General features: G+C 35.4%; 1 protein-coding gene across 14 annotated transcripts in view; it reads left to right on the top strand.

Moving 5' to 3' along the window:
- The window catches only part of DENND4A (DENN domain containing 4A), a 144,645-nt gene that overhangs the window by 48,742 nt on the left and 76,012 nt on the right, over positions 1 to 19,891 (top strand). For 8 of the 14 annotated variants that reach the window (XM_013059495.2, XM_013059497.2, XM_013059502.2 and 5 more), the window contains exons 2-4: positions 3,708 to 3,791; positions 10,348 to 10,680; positions 17,669 to 17,918. In XM_013059495.2, the coding sequence (XP_012914949.1) occupies positions 10,370 to 10,680; positions 17,669 to 17,918 (561 nt within the window). In that variant the 5' untranslated portion in view covers positions 3,708 to 3,791; positions 10,348 to 10,369. Of the gene's footprint in view, positions 1 to 3,707; positions 3,792 to 6,183; positions 6,317 to 6,368; positions 6,491 to 7,141; positions 7,367 to 10,347; positions 10,681 to 17,668; positions 17,919 to 19,891 lie in introns of those variants that run through there. The other 6 variants (XM_045067530.1, XM_045067531.1, XM_013059491.2 and 3 more) reach the window with 6 other exon arrangements.

Here is a 19,891-nt window from a genome sequence, read left to right as displayed (position 1 = left end):
CGTCGTAGCTCGCCTCCTGCTTTGCTAGCCTCGCAGCAACCTTTATGCAGTTGGTTGAGTCCCACCCCTATACAGGTGGCCAATCGGATCTCAATCCACCCTAGTGGATATACACATGCTGCACTGATTGGACATTTCCACCTGGCCTGCGCCACCCCTACATCGGGGTCCACAAGCAAGTTCCTCTGGGAGGGGCAGGCCTTTACAGGCAGAGAGAGAGAGAGAGAGAGGGAAGCAGGCTTCCTGCAGAGCAGGGAGCCCGATGCGGGGCTCGATCCCAGGACCCTGAGACCATGACCCGAGGCGAAGGCAGCAGCCCAAATCACTGAGCCACCCAGGCACCCCTGACATTTTATTTTTTTAAGTCCATTTATTTATTTATATGAGAGAGAAAATGAAAGAGAGTGAGCATGAGAGGGGGAAGGTCAAAGGGAGAAGCAGATCCCCGTATGAGCAGGGAACCCCATGCAGGACTCAGTCCTGGGACTCCAGGATCATGACCTGAGCTGAAGACAGCCACTCAACCAACTGAGCCACCCAGGTGCCCTAACTTTTGACATTTTAATTACAGTGTGTTTTGATGTGGGTTTCTTTGGGTTTCTCGTATCTAGAACTGGTTAGGTTTCCTGAATCTGAGTGTTTTTTTCCTGCCCCAAGTTAGGGAAGTTTTCTGCCATTATTTATTAAACAAGATTTCTGCCTCTTTTTCTCTTTCTTCTTCTGAGAGTCCTATAATGCAAATGGTAGTTCATTTGATAGCCCATAAGTCCCACTGTCTCTTTCCTGTCTTCTTGCAATAAGATTTTAGAAATATTCAAAAAATATATATGCCACTCCATATTTACTGACTGAAGTTTTTCAGTGAGTCTGAAGTGGAGTTATGTCTTAGTTTTTGAAACACATATATCTATCCTGACCATTTTTTGCAGTTCAAAATACAATAAGGTTGTTCTAATGTTATTTCTTATTCATTCTTTTTATCCTTCATTCCATTCTAAGACATTTTATCAAATTTTGACTCAAACAGTTTTGGTCCTTTCCCCCTTTCTCTTCTACTTCCCACAAACATCCGTATCAAGTATCACTGGCTTAGGTAAATCCAATGTCTTTTGCTGTTACTTCCCTCTTATTAGTAGATACTCCATGTTGGTTAGAGCTGTGATTTCTTCCTCTTGATGTGCTTGTGACTACTGTGTTTCAATTTGCTTTCCTGCAAAAGCTTTGACCCTAAATGAAACTCATATGCAGATGTGTGTGTGTGTGTGTGTGTGTGTATGTGTTCAACATTATAAAGATAACATAAAATAAGTTGATGCAATACAGTTGGATTGACTATACTGTAAGACTTAAGCAGTGGCATTGTCTCTTCATTTGTTGTTTAAAATTACTAATAACTACAACCTACTCAAATGCTCAATTTTAAGAAAATATGGTGATGACATATTGAATTCCATAATACACATTGCTTATTATCTTGGTCAGAAGACCTGCATTCCCTGATATCCCAATTGTGTCTTGTCAAGGAGTTGATAAAACTGATGCTATTTAAATGGTATTTTAAAATCTGTAATAGCCCAGTGGAAAACATAGGGAGAAACCTCTTTGACCTCAGCCATAGCAATTTCTTACTAGACACATCACCACAGGCAAGGGTAACAAAAGCAAAAATGAACCATTGGGACTTAAGATAAAAACCTTCTGCATGGCAAAGGAAACAATCAACAAAACTAAAAGGCAGCCTATGGAATGAGAAAAAATATTTGCAAGTGACATATCTGATAAAGGGTTTAGTATCCAAAATCTGTAAAGAACTTCTCAAACTCAACACCCCCAAAACAAATAATCCAATTAAGAAATGGGCAGAACTATGGCCCAGCAATTGCACTACTGGGTATTTACCCTAAAGATACAAACGTAGTGATCCAAAGGGGCACATGCACCCGAATGTTTATAGCAGCAATGTCCACAATAGCCAAACTAGGGAAAGAACCTAGATGTCCATCAACAGATGAATGGATCAAGAAGATGTGGTATATATACACAATGGAATACTATGCAGCCATCAAAAGAAATGAAATCTTGCCATTTGCGACAACATGGATGGAACTAGAGCGTATCATGCTTAGCGAAATGAGTCAAGCAGAGAAAGACAACTATCATATGATCTCCCTGATATGAGGAAGTGGTGATGCAACATGGGGGCTTAAGTGGGTAGAAGAAGAATCAATGAAACAAGATGGAATTGGGAGGGAGACAAACCATAAGTGACTCTTAATCTCACAAAACAAACAGGGTTGCTGGGGGGAGGGGGGTTGGAAGAAGGGGGTGGGATTATGGACATTGGGGAGGGTGTGTGCTTTGGTGAGTGCTGTGAAGTGTGTAAACCTGGTGATTCACAGACCTGTACCCGTGGGGATAAAAATATATGTTTATAAAAAATAAAAAATTTTTTAAAAATGCAAAAAAAAAATGGGCAGAAGACATCAGTAGACACTTTTCCAAAGAAAACATCCAGATCATTAACAGATACACAAAAAGATGCTCAATATCACTCATCATCAGGGAAATACAAATCAAAATCACAATAAGATACCATTTGACACCTGTCAGGTTGGCTAAAATTAATAACACAAGAAACAACAAGTGTTATCAAGAATACAGAGAAAGGAGAACCTCCTTGCACCATTGGTGGGAATGCAAACTGGTAAAGCCACTCTGGAAAACAGTATGGAGGTTCCTCTAAATGTTAAAAATAGAACTACCCTATGCTCTAGTAATTGCATTACTAGGTATTTACCCAAAGAATATAAAACTACAGTTGCAAAGGGATACTTGCACTGTGATGTTTATAGCAACATCAACAATAGGCAAATTGTGGAAAGAGCCCAAATATCCATCAACTGAAAATGAATAAAGAAGATGTGGTATATGTATACAATGGAATATTACTCCATTTTGATAGCCATCAAAATGAATTAAATCTTGCCATTTCCAATGAAATGGATGGAGCTAGAGTATATTATGCTAAATGATATAAGTCAGAGAAGAACAAGCACCATATGATCTCACGTATATGTGGAATTTAAGAAAGAAGATAGATGAACATACGTAAAGGGGAAAAGAAAAGACAGAGGGAAACAAGCCATAAAAGACTCTTAATGCTAGAGAACAAACTGAGGTTGATGAAGGGACTTGAGTGGGGATGGGCTAGATGGGTGATGGGTATTAGGAAGGGTACTTGTTATGATGAGCACTGGGTATTTTAAGAGGTGAATCACTAAATTCTACTCCGGAAACCAATAGGGGGGAATTGTTAACTACCTAAAATTTAAATTAAAGAAAAACACAAAATCTGTAATAAAGGGAAAATACTATACATCATGCCCCAGAAATAGGCATTTTTTTCATACTCCTTTCTCCTGTACACATTTATCCTTTTGTGTCATTAATTATTATTTTATTTTTTCTCCATCATTCTCCCCATTATTTGCTTTTTTCCCCTTTAATGTATAGCTTCTTAACTGAAATGTGTTTAAGGAAGAGCTGGTGTTTGAAAATGACTTACTGGGTCTTAAGCATGTGGAAAAGATACATGCAATCATTTTCTTTGAAAATTGTCATTGTTAACAGAACTTAAGTATCTACAGGCATCTTAGTGGGAAATATTTCATTGGAATTAATTTAAGTTCAATTTTTATTCTTTCCAGTACAGTTTTTCTCAAACTCTGAGGCTTGCAGAATTCACAAACTGAGATCTGGCATCATTTTCAAAGAAAGACCTTCAGTGATGTGTAAGTAGCTTTTTTCATTTTGATTTGTTTCTATTAGTTGTTTTCTGTATTAAATACTGAAAAGTTATTTTACCATTCTCTGGAGAGAATTTGGCATATATTCACCACAAAATGATTAACAAGTAACACAATATATCTTATTGAAACATGTCTTATGATGTGCCCTGGGTCACTATAATTGACTGTGAAGAGAGGCAACATCCTCAAGTGTAAAGAATACTGGATTAAAGGACTTGCCTTGTCTGCCACTAACTAGCTACATCCTTAAGTGAGCCATCTTCTGAATTTTAGTTTCTTTGGCTATATAATGAGGAATTAGACTAGGATTAGTAATAAAATCCTTTCCCCTGGAAATGTCTGTTATTCCCAGCTTTACTTTTTTTCTTTTTATAATAAATCAAAGGTTAGTAATCATCTAAAAGGGAGCTCTCAAATTACATAGTTTTGAGTTTTTGTACTTATTTTTGCTTGGAAATAAATATTGGGAGAGGATGGCTAGGAGACTAGGAGACAAGTAAGCTCCTACCCTTCCCAGCGCCACCCCCCCCCACTCCTGCTCATGAAATTTGCCTCACATAGTCCATTAATTTAGGTTAATTAAGCTTGTTTTTTTAAAAAGTCACGTTTGCCTTGGTTGGGTTGAACCTTTTTAAAAGGATGTCACCCTACTTTTAAGTATGATATACAAATAAGATTTCTTTCAAGATTTCCATACAGTGCTGATCCTGAATGAGTGCCAGTTTTCAAGGAGATGGGAGAAAGGGACAATAAAGTGGGGGTCACATCTATGCATGGGGCTTTTGTGGGGACAATGGTAGGGAAACTAGGCAGGCTGAAGGCCAGTACTTGGAACCTGGAAGGGAGATAGGAGAAGAGAGAGCTTGAGGTGGAATAAAAGAATAGACAAAGATGTGGGAAAGTAGAACTGGACAGGAAACTTCTTTGAAGGCAGAGACTATGGCTTTCATCAATATTATCTAACACCAACTCCTAGAATAGTGTCAGATCTTAATAAGTATTTATGAAAAATGCATTGAATGAATGAATCATTCAATATATTTCTAATTTTGCCTAAGGTTGTGATGGTTTTGGTTATTGGTTACTAGACTCAAAGCATCTAGGTTATCTCTGGCTGCTCTACATTCAATAACTACAGACAGGTAGTTAAGTTGAGACAGGTAACTGAGGTTCAGAAAATTGATTCTGAATCACAGAAGAAAGGTCTTACACTTGAGGATTATAAAGTGAACTATTAATTCATTTAACAAATATTATTTTAAGCAGCTACCTACCATACTTAGGGTACTAACTGGGAATGGAAAAATGGGGTAGTGGTTATAGTGTATAGTTCTATTTGATGGAATATTATGTAGGCACTTAGTGTAATTATGAAGATTATAGCAGTTTGGGAAAATGCTTACTAAAGAAATATACAAATATGTATATTCTATCTTATATTGTTCATGAGGACTAGTAGGATGTTTTTTTCTCTCAAAGAAGACTAGGAAACATTGTTAAATAGAAAGCTGATTTATTATTGGGAATAGAATAGTTGAATTTCTTTTCCTTTCTTTTATTTTGTACAATTCACAAAGTTTAAATGAAAATCCAAATAAACTCAAGTTTTAAAACAAATATGATGAATATGTATTGACCAGAAAAAGGAAATACTGTTTTGTCAAAGAGGAAGAAAACAAAACTAAATTTGTAGGGCAGGATCGGTTACCTTGGTTGGAAGAAAAATTAGAGATGAAGTTTAGAAAAGATGGAAATGAGAGTCTCTGGTTTAGTTTTAGTAATGTAGGAAAGGATGGCTAGATTACATTCTTAATGTGGGATTACTTTTTTAAAAATTTCTGATATGAGGAATTTGAAAGGCAGGGCAGGGGCGTGGGGGGTAGGGAAGGAAAAAATGAAACAAGATGGGATTGAGAGGGAGACATACCATAAGAGACTCTTAATCTCACAAAACAAACTGAGGGTTGCTGGGGGGTGGGAGATAGGGAGAGGGTGGTTGGGTTATGGACATTGGGAAGGTATGTACTATGGTGAATGGTGTGAAATGTGTAAGCCTGATGATTCACAGACCTATACTTCCAGGGCATGTAATGCATTATATGTTAATAAAAATAATTTAAAAATTAAAAAAAATAAAGTAATATGGCACTCTTAAAGAAAGAAAGAAAATTTCTTCTAGCCTATTTATTTAAGTGAACTGGAGTGAGGGATATTCGAACAAGTCCATTGTGTTATCAATGATTTTTACATATAGGTCTTGAGTTTTTGACTGTCATTCTCTATTTGAAAGATTTTTGCAAAACCCCTATGCTCAGATTTTTTGTTTTTCATATATCTTTAAAATGTTACCTTTCCACTCTTTTCTTATCCTTAGAGTTAGCCTACATAGCAAATACTTAAGGACTTTGACCTACTGGAGTGATAGTAGCAATATGAAAGAATCTGAATTGATTGGGTAGATATTGAAAGGGAGGAAAACAAACGATTCTCCATTAATTTGTGAATGGGTAAGAGCTTTCTTATAACGATTTATTAATTTTGTTCTCATAAACCTTTTAGAACTACAGAGCTCGTTCTTCTTGTTTTTCTATTCTCAAAGAAAAATAGATGTACTTTGAAGTGAAATACTAGCTAAGCAGCTATCTGAAATTTTAAGAAGATGCCTATCAATATTTTATAAGGTAACTCCTTAAGTTATCTACATTATGTTGAACAAAGAAGAATTAAAAAACAGTGGTTAATGATGTAGTATTATCGTTAACACTAGCTTATATAAACTTGTGTTGGAGTTTTATATTACTGTGATTATTTACAGAACTGTTGGATCGATTGCTTGTTTTGTGTAGCCCCCAGTTTAAATGAACTCAAAGAAACTTACATCCAAAAAAAAAAAAGAAAGAAAGAAAGAAAGAAAAGAAATTTACCTATGTACCTCCTAATTGTTTAGGGGTTTTTGCTGTCATGTACTACACTAAAAGTCCAAGTTTTGTGTGAGATGAGGAATGCTTTCCTCAAATGCTCTTTCCTAGGAATTGTTGGTAGTTCTTGCCAATGCAAGGCATTTTATCTTAATGTATATGCAGTATTTTTCACGAGGATTGTAATTTTCATACCCCATTGTAAGTCTCTTGGCTAAATGGAATTGTTAGAAAATACTGTTGTTCATTTCTGTATAAAAGATTTTCAGTATTTTCTTTGCCTTATAAATTTTAACAATATCATTCCCCTAAAGATATTCTTCTAATATGTAAATATTATCTAAATATCTAATAACCATAATATTTAGATAGTATGATATTTAATATCTAATATCTAAAGATGTTCTTCTAAAACTCAAACTTATTTTAAAAACAGTTGAATTAAAATAAAAAGTAGAGGTGCATTTTCAGTATTTTCCGAATGGATTAAAGGGCACTTAGATCTTATAAGAAGTCACCTGGAACGTTGCCAGCTGTATTCTTGGCATTACATACTTGATCAGCAGTGCCTTAAGACATCTTGTTTACCTTCCTAACCACTCTCTGCCCTCAAATGAATAAATGGAAAACAACATCAAGGTGAGAGAACTGGAGTGATATATAATTTATTTTCTTGTCAATAAACTGTAAGAAGATTTTATCACCACTTTAAAATTATTTTCTTATATGTATTGATGAAGAACAGTAATTTTTTCTCCTTTAGTAGTGATATACCGTAGTCAGTTGTAAATGAGATCAAGTCATTAAACTTTGTCAATCAGGAAGATGTAACTAAATGAATTTCACATACAAATTTCTCCCAAATATCTCCTTATTAGTATAATAGTTGTTTATTTCCAATGGCTAAGGTAGTAGCTTTCAAAAGAAGGTATTAAATATAAATATGTTTTCGTGATAATACTGTTCTCATTCTCTCCCTTCTTTCTGCATAGCAATATGTAAAACTACATAGTATGCAATAGTGACAATATGCTATAGTTGAAATAACATGAAGTTAGAGGGGCACTTGGCTGGCTCAGTTGGAAGAGTATGCGACTCTTGATCTGAGAGTTGTGAGTTCAAGCCCACGCTGGGTGTAATTATTTAAGTAATTACTACTTAATAAATAAATAAATAAATAAACTTAAATAACATGAAGTTAGAGTCTAGGAAAAATGAGAATATTTAAATGTCTTTATTATAATGACAGTGTTTTACCAAGATATTTTTAAGATTTTAAATCAAGAGCTTATAGCTTCAAATTCATGCACACATAAAAGCAAATAAACACATATGGAGGCTTGGTTAATTCTACTTTAATTCTACTTTAATAAATTTTTTTTGAAGAAATAATAGGATTTGTAGCCTTAGGTTTATGTTCAAGATTATTCATCATGGCATTAAAAAATATTAACAAAGTTAGTAGAAGTACATTCAACAATAAAGAGATAGATCAATAATGTTATGTCCATAAAATAAAATACTATGGACCCATTAAGATATATTTTCAAAGACTATGTAATGAAATGAAGAAAAAGGTTAAATACAAAAGTACTTTTAAAAAAGGTACTTTTAAACAAAACAAAACAAAATTTAAAAATTTTTAAATAAAAAATGTGCTTTCGTCCTCCTACATTTTAGAAATGGATAGATGATCATCAGGGTAAAACTACTTGTTTTTTTGTGAAACACCTGTTACATGTAGTCAGCTGAGAGTGACGACTGTTTAACAGTCTTCCCAGGAGACAGCTTATTACTTTCTCTTTACTGTCAGGCTAGGGGCCATTTCTGAAAAGTTTAATCCCTTTATTTTGTGCAGAAATCTTATATGTAAGGGAGTTGCTAATTGGAGTCATATACATATAAATAAAAGAAGTAGAAACATTTGACCCTTCTTTAGGTGTGTTTTCTAAGCGAACAGTGGGAATATTTAGAGTATATTTAAGCAATGGATACAGATTCTACAAAATGTGGCATGAATTCTGAAACGTCATTATGTTAGAAAATTTATTACATTAGCAATAAAGAAATTTCAACAAGTTTTGGGATTATGATGAAAATGGTGACAGTTATATTACAAACAAGTATACTCCATAAAAATTTGTTTGCCCTCAGTTACTTTATAGTCTACAAAGTTCATTTACTTTGAACTAGCATTTTCTAAAGCATCTTTTAGAGGTTTTTTTTCTAGTTTTTAAGTGGGAAAATAGGGTTCATTGTTCAAATAGACTTGGAAAATCTTGGGCTAGTAAGCAAAGTTAAAGTTACCTTTATCAAAGGACGGCTGATGCTTTCATATTTTTATATATTTTATTATAAATATACGAAAGAGACATATTGTGTGTGTGTATGTGTGTGTGTATAGTTTATTTGTCCTTTTTTTCATTTATAGGAACTAAATTTAGCATGACACATGTTGGAAAGTATCTGTTTGATATTAAACTTTTTTCCTGTAACTGTTATATAAGGAATGACCATACTGTAGAAGGTGTATTCTCCTCGTTAAACAAATAAAGTTGAAATGACACCTGAAGGGAATTTTGCTATGAAAGTGTTTGCAAATACATAATGGGATTCTACTTTATATATTTTTTCTTTGAATTTATTATAAGCATGCATTACTGTTCTAATCTCTGCCCCACTTTTGTTATTTGAAGTTCCTCTGTTTGTTGTATCTGCTGAGACTCACTCATGGTGGGTTTTTCTTTGGATGTTTTTGTAGTTTTGGAGTAGGAGGTCATCTTTCGCTGGGCTTTATCTGTGGAGAACGTGGGTTGAGGGTATTCCCTTCTAGAACTGTTCTGTATTTGCTTCCCCCAGGGTATCACTAGCCTGGGAACAGTAACTGCTAATATCTGTTTGGAGCTTCTTGGGATTATGCAGATGGCTTATGGTCAAACATCATATCCAAGTCTGTGTAGGCCTGTTGTTATACATTCACAGAGGAGACTTTTTACCAGTCCCCACTCCCCACAAAGCTGGGCCCAGATTGAGGCAATCTATAATCTCCCTGTACCAGTGGATGGATTTTTAAAATCCACTCTTTAACTAGGGATATAGGCCTTTGAGGCTTTTGGTTTTATACAGATGTCTCAGTTCTAATTCCCTATCTTATGTGGTTCCAAAGCCTTGTCTCCTGTCCCTGTAATGCCTTTTAAAACACAAACCCCTTGAGTACTAAAGAGATCAGCAAATTTCCCCAACCCATTATCAGCTTATACTGCACTCTGGTCTTCGGTTCCTCGGTATTTTGGGGCCCTGGGGATTTCATTTTTACAGATTAGTCTGTGCATTTACAAGGATGTGTTTTGTTGTTTTTGTCATCTACTTAGGTAATCCAGGCTTCCATGTTGTAAAAAATGGAAATTCATGCATTACTTTCATATTCAGAAAATGATGCTAAATATATTCCCATTTTTTAAAACACATGCATTTTACATATTGAAATGAAATGCATAATAGTGTTGTTTATCAGAGAAGTAGTATTCTTTCTATAGTTTTTCATTCTTATTTATGCACAAAGCACTTCTATTTATTTGACTTATTAGAGGAGACTACTAAGTCTTTCACTTTCCTTTTAGATGTAACCTTCTGTAATGGAAGATGATTGAAGATAAGGGGCCTCGTGTTGCTGACTACTTTGTTGTAGCAGGATTAACTGACGTTTCAAAGCCTCTTGAAGAAGAAATTCAGTTCAATGATGCCTGTCATAAAGTAGCTAAACCAAAAGAACCTATCACAGATGTTTCAGTGATTATTAAATCTCTTGGGGAGGAAGTACCACGGGATTATATATGTATTGATGTTACCCCAACTGGATTGTCAGCTGATCTCAATAATGGAAGTCTTGTGGGGCCACAGATTTACCTTTGCTACAGAAGAGGAAGAGATAAGCCTCCACTTACAGATCTAGGGTAAGTTGTTTTTTCTTTTAATTGTTGCTATTGATCAAACTAATGTGCCTTGTAGATTTTGAAGTTCACTGTTCAATTTGTTTATTAATAAATACATGGCAGCTTTAGAAAAATAGACACATATTTAGAATCCTGGGTTCTCTTTCTGTGTTCCTTATACCATTTGATTATCCCTTTGTTTCCAGCACTTTCTTCTTGTCAGAGCTTCTTTTTGTTAAAGGGAGAGACTTTGAAAACTTCTACAGCAAAGTACCAGAAAACTAGGGTATTGTCCTGACCACAAGAATTTTAATAATTTTAAAAGTTCTAGAAAAGGATGACTTTTGAGCATCAGTCATATGATCATTGTAGATAAATGCTTAAGGCTGTAAGCATCAAACAAGGATCTTTGGGTAAATTAGTGCTTTACTTCGGATACTATATTAAACTTAGGGCTCATTTTTTCTATAATAGCTTTATTGAGATAGGTTTTGCCTACCATGTAGTTTACCTATTTAAGTGTACAATCTGTGGTTTTTAGTGTCTGTAGAGTTGTATAGCCATCACCACAATAAATTTTAGAACATTTTATTATGCTGGAAAGAAACCTCATACTCATTTTAGTTGCTGTCCAGTTCTTCCTAATCCCCTCAGCTCTAGCAGTGCTTATTCTACTTTCTATCTCTATGAATTTGCCTATTCAGGACATTTTACATAAATAGAATCATACTCTAGGGCAAAAAAAGAATACTTTTTGTGCCTGGCTTTTTTCACTCAGCATTATGTTTTCCAGGTCTATTCATGTTGTTGTATATGTCAGTACTTTATTCTTTTACATGGCTGAATAATATTCCATTTTATGGATGTACCTTTATTTATTTATTTTCACAATTTATTTATCTGTTCATCAGTTTGGTGGACATGGAGGTTGTTTCCACTTTTTGACCATTATAAATAATGCTGCTGGAAATAATCATTTATAAATTTTTGTATTGGTGTATGCCTTCATTTCTCTTCCATATATATTTAGGAGTATAATTGCTGGGTGTTATGATAACTCTGTGTTTAATCTTTTGAGGAACTGCCAGACTGTCTTCCAAAGTAGCCACACTACTTTGCATTCCTGCTGGCAATGTATGAAGGTTCCAATTTCTCTATATCCTAGCCAACATTTTGTATTGTCATTTTGATTATAGCTTCCCTAGTGGTATCTCATTTTGGTCTTTTTGCATTTGCTTGATGGTTAATGATGTTGAACATCTTTTCATGTACTTGTTGGCCACCTGAAAATCTTTTGAGAAATGTCTATTCAGAATCCTTTACCCATTTTTTAATTGGCTTGTCTTTTTATTATTGAACTTTAATAGTTCTTTACATATTCTAGATGCAAGTCCCTTTTTAGATATATGATTTATAAATGTTTTCCCCCATTCTGTGGGTTGTCTTTTTGCTTTCTTTATGGCATCCTTCAAAGCTAAAAAGTTTTTAATTTTGATGAAGTCTGATCTATTTTTTCTTTTGTTGCTTGTTTTTTGGCATCATCTCTAAGAAGGCTTTTACTAATCCAAGGTCATGGGGATTTACACCTAAGTTTTTGTCTAGGAGTTTTATAGATTCAGCCTTTATAGTTAGGTCTTTGATCTGTTTTGAGTTCATTTTTGTATATGGTTGAGGAAGGGGTCCAACATCACTATTTTGCTTGTTGATACCTAGTTGTCCTAGCAACAACTGTTGAGAATATTCTTTTCCCATTTTCAAAAATTAATAGGCCATGAATGTATGGTTTTATTTCTGGACTCTCAATTCTATTTTATTTGTCTACATGTCTTATCTTTGTGCCAGTACTACACCGTTTTGATTGCTATAGCTCTGTAGTAAGTTTTTACATTGGAAGTGTAAGTCTTCAAACTTTGTTCTTTTTTGAGATTGGCTATTCTGTCTGGTCCTTGAATTTCTGTATGAATTTTAGGATCAGCTCATCAATTTTTTTTATTGCCTATCAGATTTTTTTGGTAATTTAAATTCAATTAATTAACATATATTGTTAGATTCAGAAGTAGAGTTTATTGATTCATCAGTTGCTGGTCACACCCAGTGCTCATTAAATCCAACGTCCTCCTCACCCAGTTACCCCATACTCCATTCTCCTACCCATCTCTCCTCCAGCAACTCTCAATTTGTTTCATAGCTATAGTTCAGAGTGTCTTATGGTTTGTCTCCCTCTCTGATTTCATCTTTTTAAATTTTTCCCTCCCTTCCCCTGTGATGCTTTGTTTTGTTTAATTATACACATGAGTGAAATCATATGATAATTGTTCTCTGATTTACTTATTTCTCTTTGCATAATACCCTCTAGTTCTATCCACCTCATTGCAAGTGGTAAGTTTCTTTTTTTTCAATGGCTAAGTAATATTCCATTGTGTATGTGTTTGTGTGTGTGTGTCACATCTTCTTTTTCCACTCAGCTGTCAGTGTACATCTGGTCTTTTTCCATATTTTGGCTATTGTGGACATTGATGCTATAAACATGGGGGTGCAGGTGCCCCTTCGGACCACTATGTTTGTATCCTTTGGGTAGATACCTAGTATCTAGTTGCTGGGTCATAGGGTAGTACTATTTTTAACTTTTTGAGGAACCTCTGTACCATTTTCCAGAGTGGCTGTACCAGCTTGCATTCCTACAAGCAGTGTAAGAGGGTTCCCCTTTCTTCATAACCTCACCAATATCTATTGTTTCCTGACTCATTTATTTTAGCCATTCTGACTGGTGTGAGGTGGTATCTCACTGTAGTTTTGATTTGTATTACCCTGATTCTGAGTGATATTGAATATCATTTCATGTGTCTGTTGACCATCTGGATGTCTTCTTTGCAAAAGTGTCTATTCATGTCTTCTGCCCATTTCTTGACTGGACTATTTATTTTTTTGGGTGTTGAGTTTGATAAGTTCTTTATAGATTTTGAGTACTCAGCTTGTCAATCTTTGCAAAGATCAGGGATCTTTTTAAAAGATGAATATGTATATGGATATGTGTTTATCTTTACATTGATGTACTTCTCCTTTATATATATGTATCCTTACATTCATTTATTTCTCTTACATATATATGTAATATATATTCATCTTTTTAAAAAGAACCCCAGGGGCGCCTGGGTGGCTCAGTGGGTTAATACCTCTGCCTTCGGCTCAGGTCATGATCTCAGGGTCCTGGGATCGAGTCCCGCATCGGGTTCTCTGCTCAGCGGGGAGCCTGCTTCCTCCTCTCTCTCTGCCTGCCTCTCTGCCTGCTTGTGATCTGTCTGTCAAATAAATAAATAAAATCTTTAAGAAAAAAAAAATAAATAAAAAGAACCCAATCTTTGCAGAAATTGGCATCATATATACATTATATAATATATATTATATATGCAAAAGGAGAATATATAAATATAAATATATATATGATATAGATATATCCATATATATGGAACAAAAGAGGAACAAAATTTCAAAGATCGTGAAATAAGTTCCCACTGAAAAATTGAAAGAAAAAGACTAAAGGAAAGCTACAAGTAGCTCTAATACTGTCTTCAAAATAGTTTATAAGAAATAAAAATTAGCCTTCTTGTTTTCATTGCTCAGTTGCAAAAGAGCATGTACTTGAGCAATTTTTGAGTTAAAAATAAAGAACATATCAATATCCCTACTTATGTTCCCAGAAGGGACCATAAAATTTCCATCTCCTATTATATTAAGTCTGAAAGTGTACAGTCATGTTTACTAATGCCTTAGGGGAGATAAAATGAATTGGAAAAGTTCCTGAAATTTCTTCTACTTTAAAATTTCTATCATCTAATGTTTGGTGTCAAAAAGTTTGATCAAAAATCAATTTTTATTCTCTTAATTCATGAAGGAATTATAATTTAAAGTTGGTTTCAGAACAGCTATTATATTGCCTCTTTTTTTCTAAGATTTTTAATTTATTTGTCAGAGAGAGAAAAAGAGAGAGGACAAGCAGGGGGAATGACAGGCAAAGAGAGAAGCAGACTCTCAGCTGAGCGGGGAGCCCAATGTATGACTCAATCCCAGGACCCTGGGATCATGACCTGAGCCAAAGACAGATGCTTAACCAACTGAGCTACCCAGGGACCCTACTATATTGCTTCTTGTAAAGCTTATGTATTCAGTAAATGACTTGGGAAAGTAAGCCAGCTTTTAGATCTTTTATTTGTTTCAAGTTTTTATTTATTTATTTAAGATTTATTTATTTATTTGAAAGAGAGAGACACAGAGAAAGAAAGCAAAGAGAGAAGGAGACAAGCACACTCCCTCCTGAGTGGGGAACCTGACGTGGGGCTTGAACCCAGGACCCTGAGATCATGACCTGAGCCAAAGTCAAGAGTCTGATGCTTAATAGACCAAGCCTCCCAGGCACTCCTCAAATTTTTATTTAAATTCTAGTTAGTTGACTATAGTGTAATATTGGTTTCAGGAGTAGAATTTAATGATTCATCCTTAATCACTTCATCTAGTCCATCCCCTGCGTACCTCCCCTCCAGTAACCCTCAGTTTGTTCTCTATAGTAAGAGTCTGTTACAGATCTTCTTTTCAGAAGATCAGGTAATTTGCTCCTATGACAACTTGAACATCCTCAGAATTATAGATTGTGGATGAAATGAAGGGAATGTTGCAGATTCTTATTAGGGTGTTGGAGTTTCCTAATTTAGAGATGAGGAATTTTCCAAGTATAGGAAGGATTCTCCACTAGCAAAGAGCTTAAACTAGAATGAATAAATTAACCACTCTTATCAATATTCCCCTTGTTTGTCATTGTGGAGGCTAGGGCAACATTTTTAAGAGCCTTTGAAAAGCTTAGTTTAGTTAGACAAGAAAAGTTCCTAACAATATAAAAATAAAAAATAATAACATAAGTAATGTATATATAATAGCATAATACCTGATTAAAGAAAACAGGTATCTTATTTTCAGATATATTTATATTCCATATCTTTAAGAAATTCAAGGTAGTAAATGATGGTATGTTGTTTTGTGTTATATTTTTGTTTTCTTGTTTTCAATTGAGCATCTGTTTTCCAGGCACTATTTTAGAGGACTTACTTATACTCTCATCTAATTCTCTTAAGATCCTATGGGTTAAATTTTTTTTTAAAAATTTTAAGATTTTATTTATTTATTTGACAGAGAGAGAGAGAGAGAGAGCGCGTGCACACAAGGGAGCCCAAGCAGGGGGAGTGGCAGAGGGAGAGGGAGAAGCAGACTCCCTGCTGAGTAGGGAGCCTGATGAGGGACTTGATCCCAGGACCCTGGGATCATAACCTGAGTGGAAGGCATATACTTAACTGACTGAATGACTCACCCATCCTTGGTTTTTAAATGTTATAGCTGAGTAGTATAAGGCTCAGAGAGATTAAATATTTGCCTAAGAGAATACAGCTAGTAACAGGTAGTAGAAATTTGAATTGAGATGTGTCTAACTTCTCTCTGTTACAATGCCTTTTTTTTTTTTAAGATTTTATTTATTTGACAGACAGAGATCACATATAGGCAGAGAGGCAGGCAAAGAGAGAGAGAGGAGGAAGCAGGCTCCCCGCGGAGCAGAGAGCCCCGTGCAGGGCTCGATCCCAGGACCCTGGGATCATGACCTGAGCCGAAGGCAGAGGCTTAACCTGCTGAGCCACCCAGGTAGCCCTACAATGCCTTTTTTTAAAGATTTAAAAAAAAAAAAAAAACACCAGAAAAGCAAGATCAAAAAGAGAAGGAGGAATCAGCATTTAAGCTAACATTAGGATAAACATAGTTGCTATGATTAAGCATCAAATTTAGCTCTAAATTTTCAAAATAAAAGTTGAAAGAAAAATTTGTTTGCTGACAGCCACGACAAAAAGGGAAATTAAAAATAATATTAGAAAGAAATATTTTGACCAATTTTTGGCACTTAATTTTATTTGAATAATGAGATTTTATAAAAGGAAATACTCACTGATGTTGAGGATATTGCCTGTTATAACAATTTTTTTAAACTTTTTTAAAAAAAATTTATTTGACAGAGAGAGAGATCGAGAGAGATCACAAGTAGGCAGAGAGGCAGGCAGAGGGGGAGGAGGAAGCAGGCTCCCTGTTGAGCAGAGAGCCTGATGTGGAGCTCGATCCCAGAACCCTGAGATCATGACCTGAGCTGAAGGCAGAGGCTTAACCCACTGAGCAACCCAGGTGCCCCTCTGTTATATAACAATTTTTATAGCAAATGCAGAAACACACTTAATATAGTAGAGCTTTATATTTTATTTTTTTTATTTTTATTTTTTTGGCTCATGTCAGGGAGTTAGCAGTAAAATACAAATCAGTGAATTCTCTGAGGGAATAGACTAATATTATTACAGTAAGACGTTTTTCCTTGTATCCCCAAGTACTTTTTGGAAGATGTAAGGAATGGGTGGCTGGCCTGACCGTTAATGAAAGCCTACCATTTTCCCACAGTAAAGAAAAAGAAGAAAAAAAGCCTATGTTTTTCACCCATCTTTGATTAAAGATGGGTTGAGGTTATTTTCTCTTTTGAAAAACCTAGAGCTGTCTCTTAAATTTGAGGGAGTATAAGAAGTAAAAGCATACAGGCAGGTTCTATACTATTTGACAAGAAGGCTTTTGTAAAGTTTTAACTTTGGTTAAAATATAAAGTTGCTTTTTCAAAAGAAGATGGTTGGTTTTAGAGACAGAAATAAATAAGTAAATCTATTAAATGGAATGCTAAAACAGTTGCCTCTGCAGTTGTTGCCATTATGTGATTTATGCCAACAAACACAAAAGATAAACTGAGTTTTCCTTACATTATTTTAATTTTGGTGGGGAAACCACTATCCTGTACTTTTAAATGGGACTGTGCAATTCAAACTTGCAGTAAGATTGGAATATCTGCTACACTTAAAGGTTGGCTTATGATATCTGACAATATTACCTATCCTATTTGAAGATGTTTTGCATTTATGTAGTTATTTATGTATTTTTCTTTTAGGGTTTTGTATGACTGGAAAGAAAGATTGAAACAGGGATGTGAAATTATTCAGACTACTCCCTACGGACGCCCCGCAAATATTAGTGGCAGTACCTCATCACAAAAAATTTATATCACTTTCCGAAGAGCCTCTGAAAACATGACTCAGAATACGTTGGCTGTCACAGACATATGTATTATTGTACCCAGTAAAGGAGAAAGCCCACCACACACATTTTGCAAAGTCGACAAGAATCTCAATAACAGTATGGTAAGTAACTCTTTCGTACTGATAAAATTAGCCACTGATGAAAAGAGCATAATTTAAAATCTCTGAAAAGCAGCATATTATAATAAGTGAATTAAAAAATACATTGTTGGGGTGTTTTTTTTTGGGGGGGGAGAGAGCATGTAGGGGGAAGGGGAGAGGGAGAAGCAGACTCCCTACTGAGCAGGGAGCCAGACAGGCTTGATCCCAGGAGCCTGAGATCATGACCTGAGCCAAAGGCAGATGCTTAACTGACTGAGCCTCCCAGGTATACCTAAAAATATGTTTTTAAAGATGTTGGATATTTTATTTTGGGGGAAGTATTTTAGTTGTACTTTCAAAAGGAGTTGTACAAAAAGTTTGCTTGCTTGCTTTTTAATTAAAATAATATTTTTTCCCTTACTGGAAAAGTAGTACTAGCCGAGGGTAATCCCTACACTTAGATGCCATAAACTTGTGTATTTGAGGACATGGCTTCCCTACGTTTTTGGGAATCATCAGTCTTTCTCTATTGGATTATTTCCTCCAGCATGCAAAGCATGTTGCAGTATAGCCCATCTTTACAAAACTCCTTGACCTCTATGTCCACTTCCATCCATTGCCTCATTTTATTGCTCTCCTTTACAAAGAACATCTCAGATGAGGGGACTATATTCTGTCTGCTTCCTCACTTTGACTCTCTAACTATAGAACGCCTAACTATAGGCTTTTGTCCCTATCATTCCACCAAGATTGCACTTGTTGAATCCAATGGTCTTGATTTGTAATTTTTCAGTAGGTTTTAACACAGCTGATCACGTCTTCCTTCTTGAAACAATGGCAGGAAGATAAGGTGTATTCTCTTTCTATGTACTTTCTTGCTTTTTCCTCCTACCTTGCCCCATTCCCCTTCTGCCTTTACTAATCCCTAACCACTACACAATGCAGTGCCACAGGCTCAGAGGGCCCAGACCATTTATCTTTATCATCTGAACTCAATCCCTTGATGATTTAATCATTTAAATATAAGTTAAATACAAGTGGTTGGCTTCTAAATTTATGTGTCTATCTTGGACCTATGTAATTCATCTCTCCTTGAATATCTTATAGAATAAATCATTGCAAATTTAACATGTCTAAAACTCACTTCTTGTGTGCCTATCCCAGCCTATTTAGCCCGTGGTCCTCCTCATCTAGTAAATGGAAGTTCCACTCTTCTAGTTGCTCAGGCTAAAAACCTTGCAGTAATCCGTAACCTTTCTCTTCTACTTTTCATTCACATCTTCTGTGAATTCTGTTGACTCTAATCTCAAAATGTATCTGAAACCTGACTACTACTCATCCTATCCATTGCTTCAATGCTGGTCCAAGCCATAATGCTCTTTTAACAGGACTGTTGCTATAGTTTTCTAATTTAGGAAACAGGCAAATTTTCATATAAAGGGCTAACTAATAAGTTTTGCAGGTCATACATAGTCTCTGTCACATTCTCTTTCTCTCTCTCTCTCTCTTTTTAAAAACAATCCTTTAAAAATGTAAAAACCTGGGTGGCTCAGTGGGCTAAACCTCTGCCTTCGGCTCAGGTCATGATCTCAGGGTCCTTGGATCGAGCCCCGCATCAGGCTCTCTGCTCAGCGGGGAGCCTGCTTCCCCCTCTATCTCTGCCTGCTTGTGATATCTCTCTCTCTGTTAAATAAATAAATAAAATCTTTTTTAAAAAATTAAAAATAAATAAAAATGTAAAAAACAGTCTTAGCTCAGTGTACAAAGCAGGCCTTGGGTCAGATGCAGGCCATAGTTTGCCAGATCCCTGGTCTAACTGATCAAGGCATCCATTTTGCTTCCTGCAACCTATTCTTGAAGCAGCAAGAGCGATCCTTTTAAAACATAAATTAGACCATGTCACTCCTGGGCTTACAACCTTTAATGGCTTCCCATCTCACTCTTACTAAAAGCCAAAGTCCTTTCAGTAGCCTTAAGGCTATGTATAGTCTGTA

The sequence above is a fragment of the Mustela putorius genome, unplaced genomic scaffold (genome assembly GCF_011764305.1).
Source record: "Mustela putorius furo isolate JIRA1106 unplaced genomic scaffold, ASM1176430v1.1 tig00003896_pilon_pilon_pilon, whole genome shotgun sequence".
NCBI lineage: Eukaryota > Metazoa > Chordata > Mammalia > Carnivora > Mustelidae > Mustela > Mustela putorius.
Note: the sequence above shows the minus strand (reverse complement) of the source record. Positions and strands in the feature narration are given on the sequence as shown.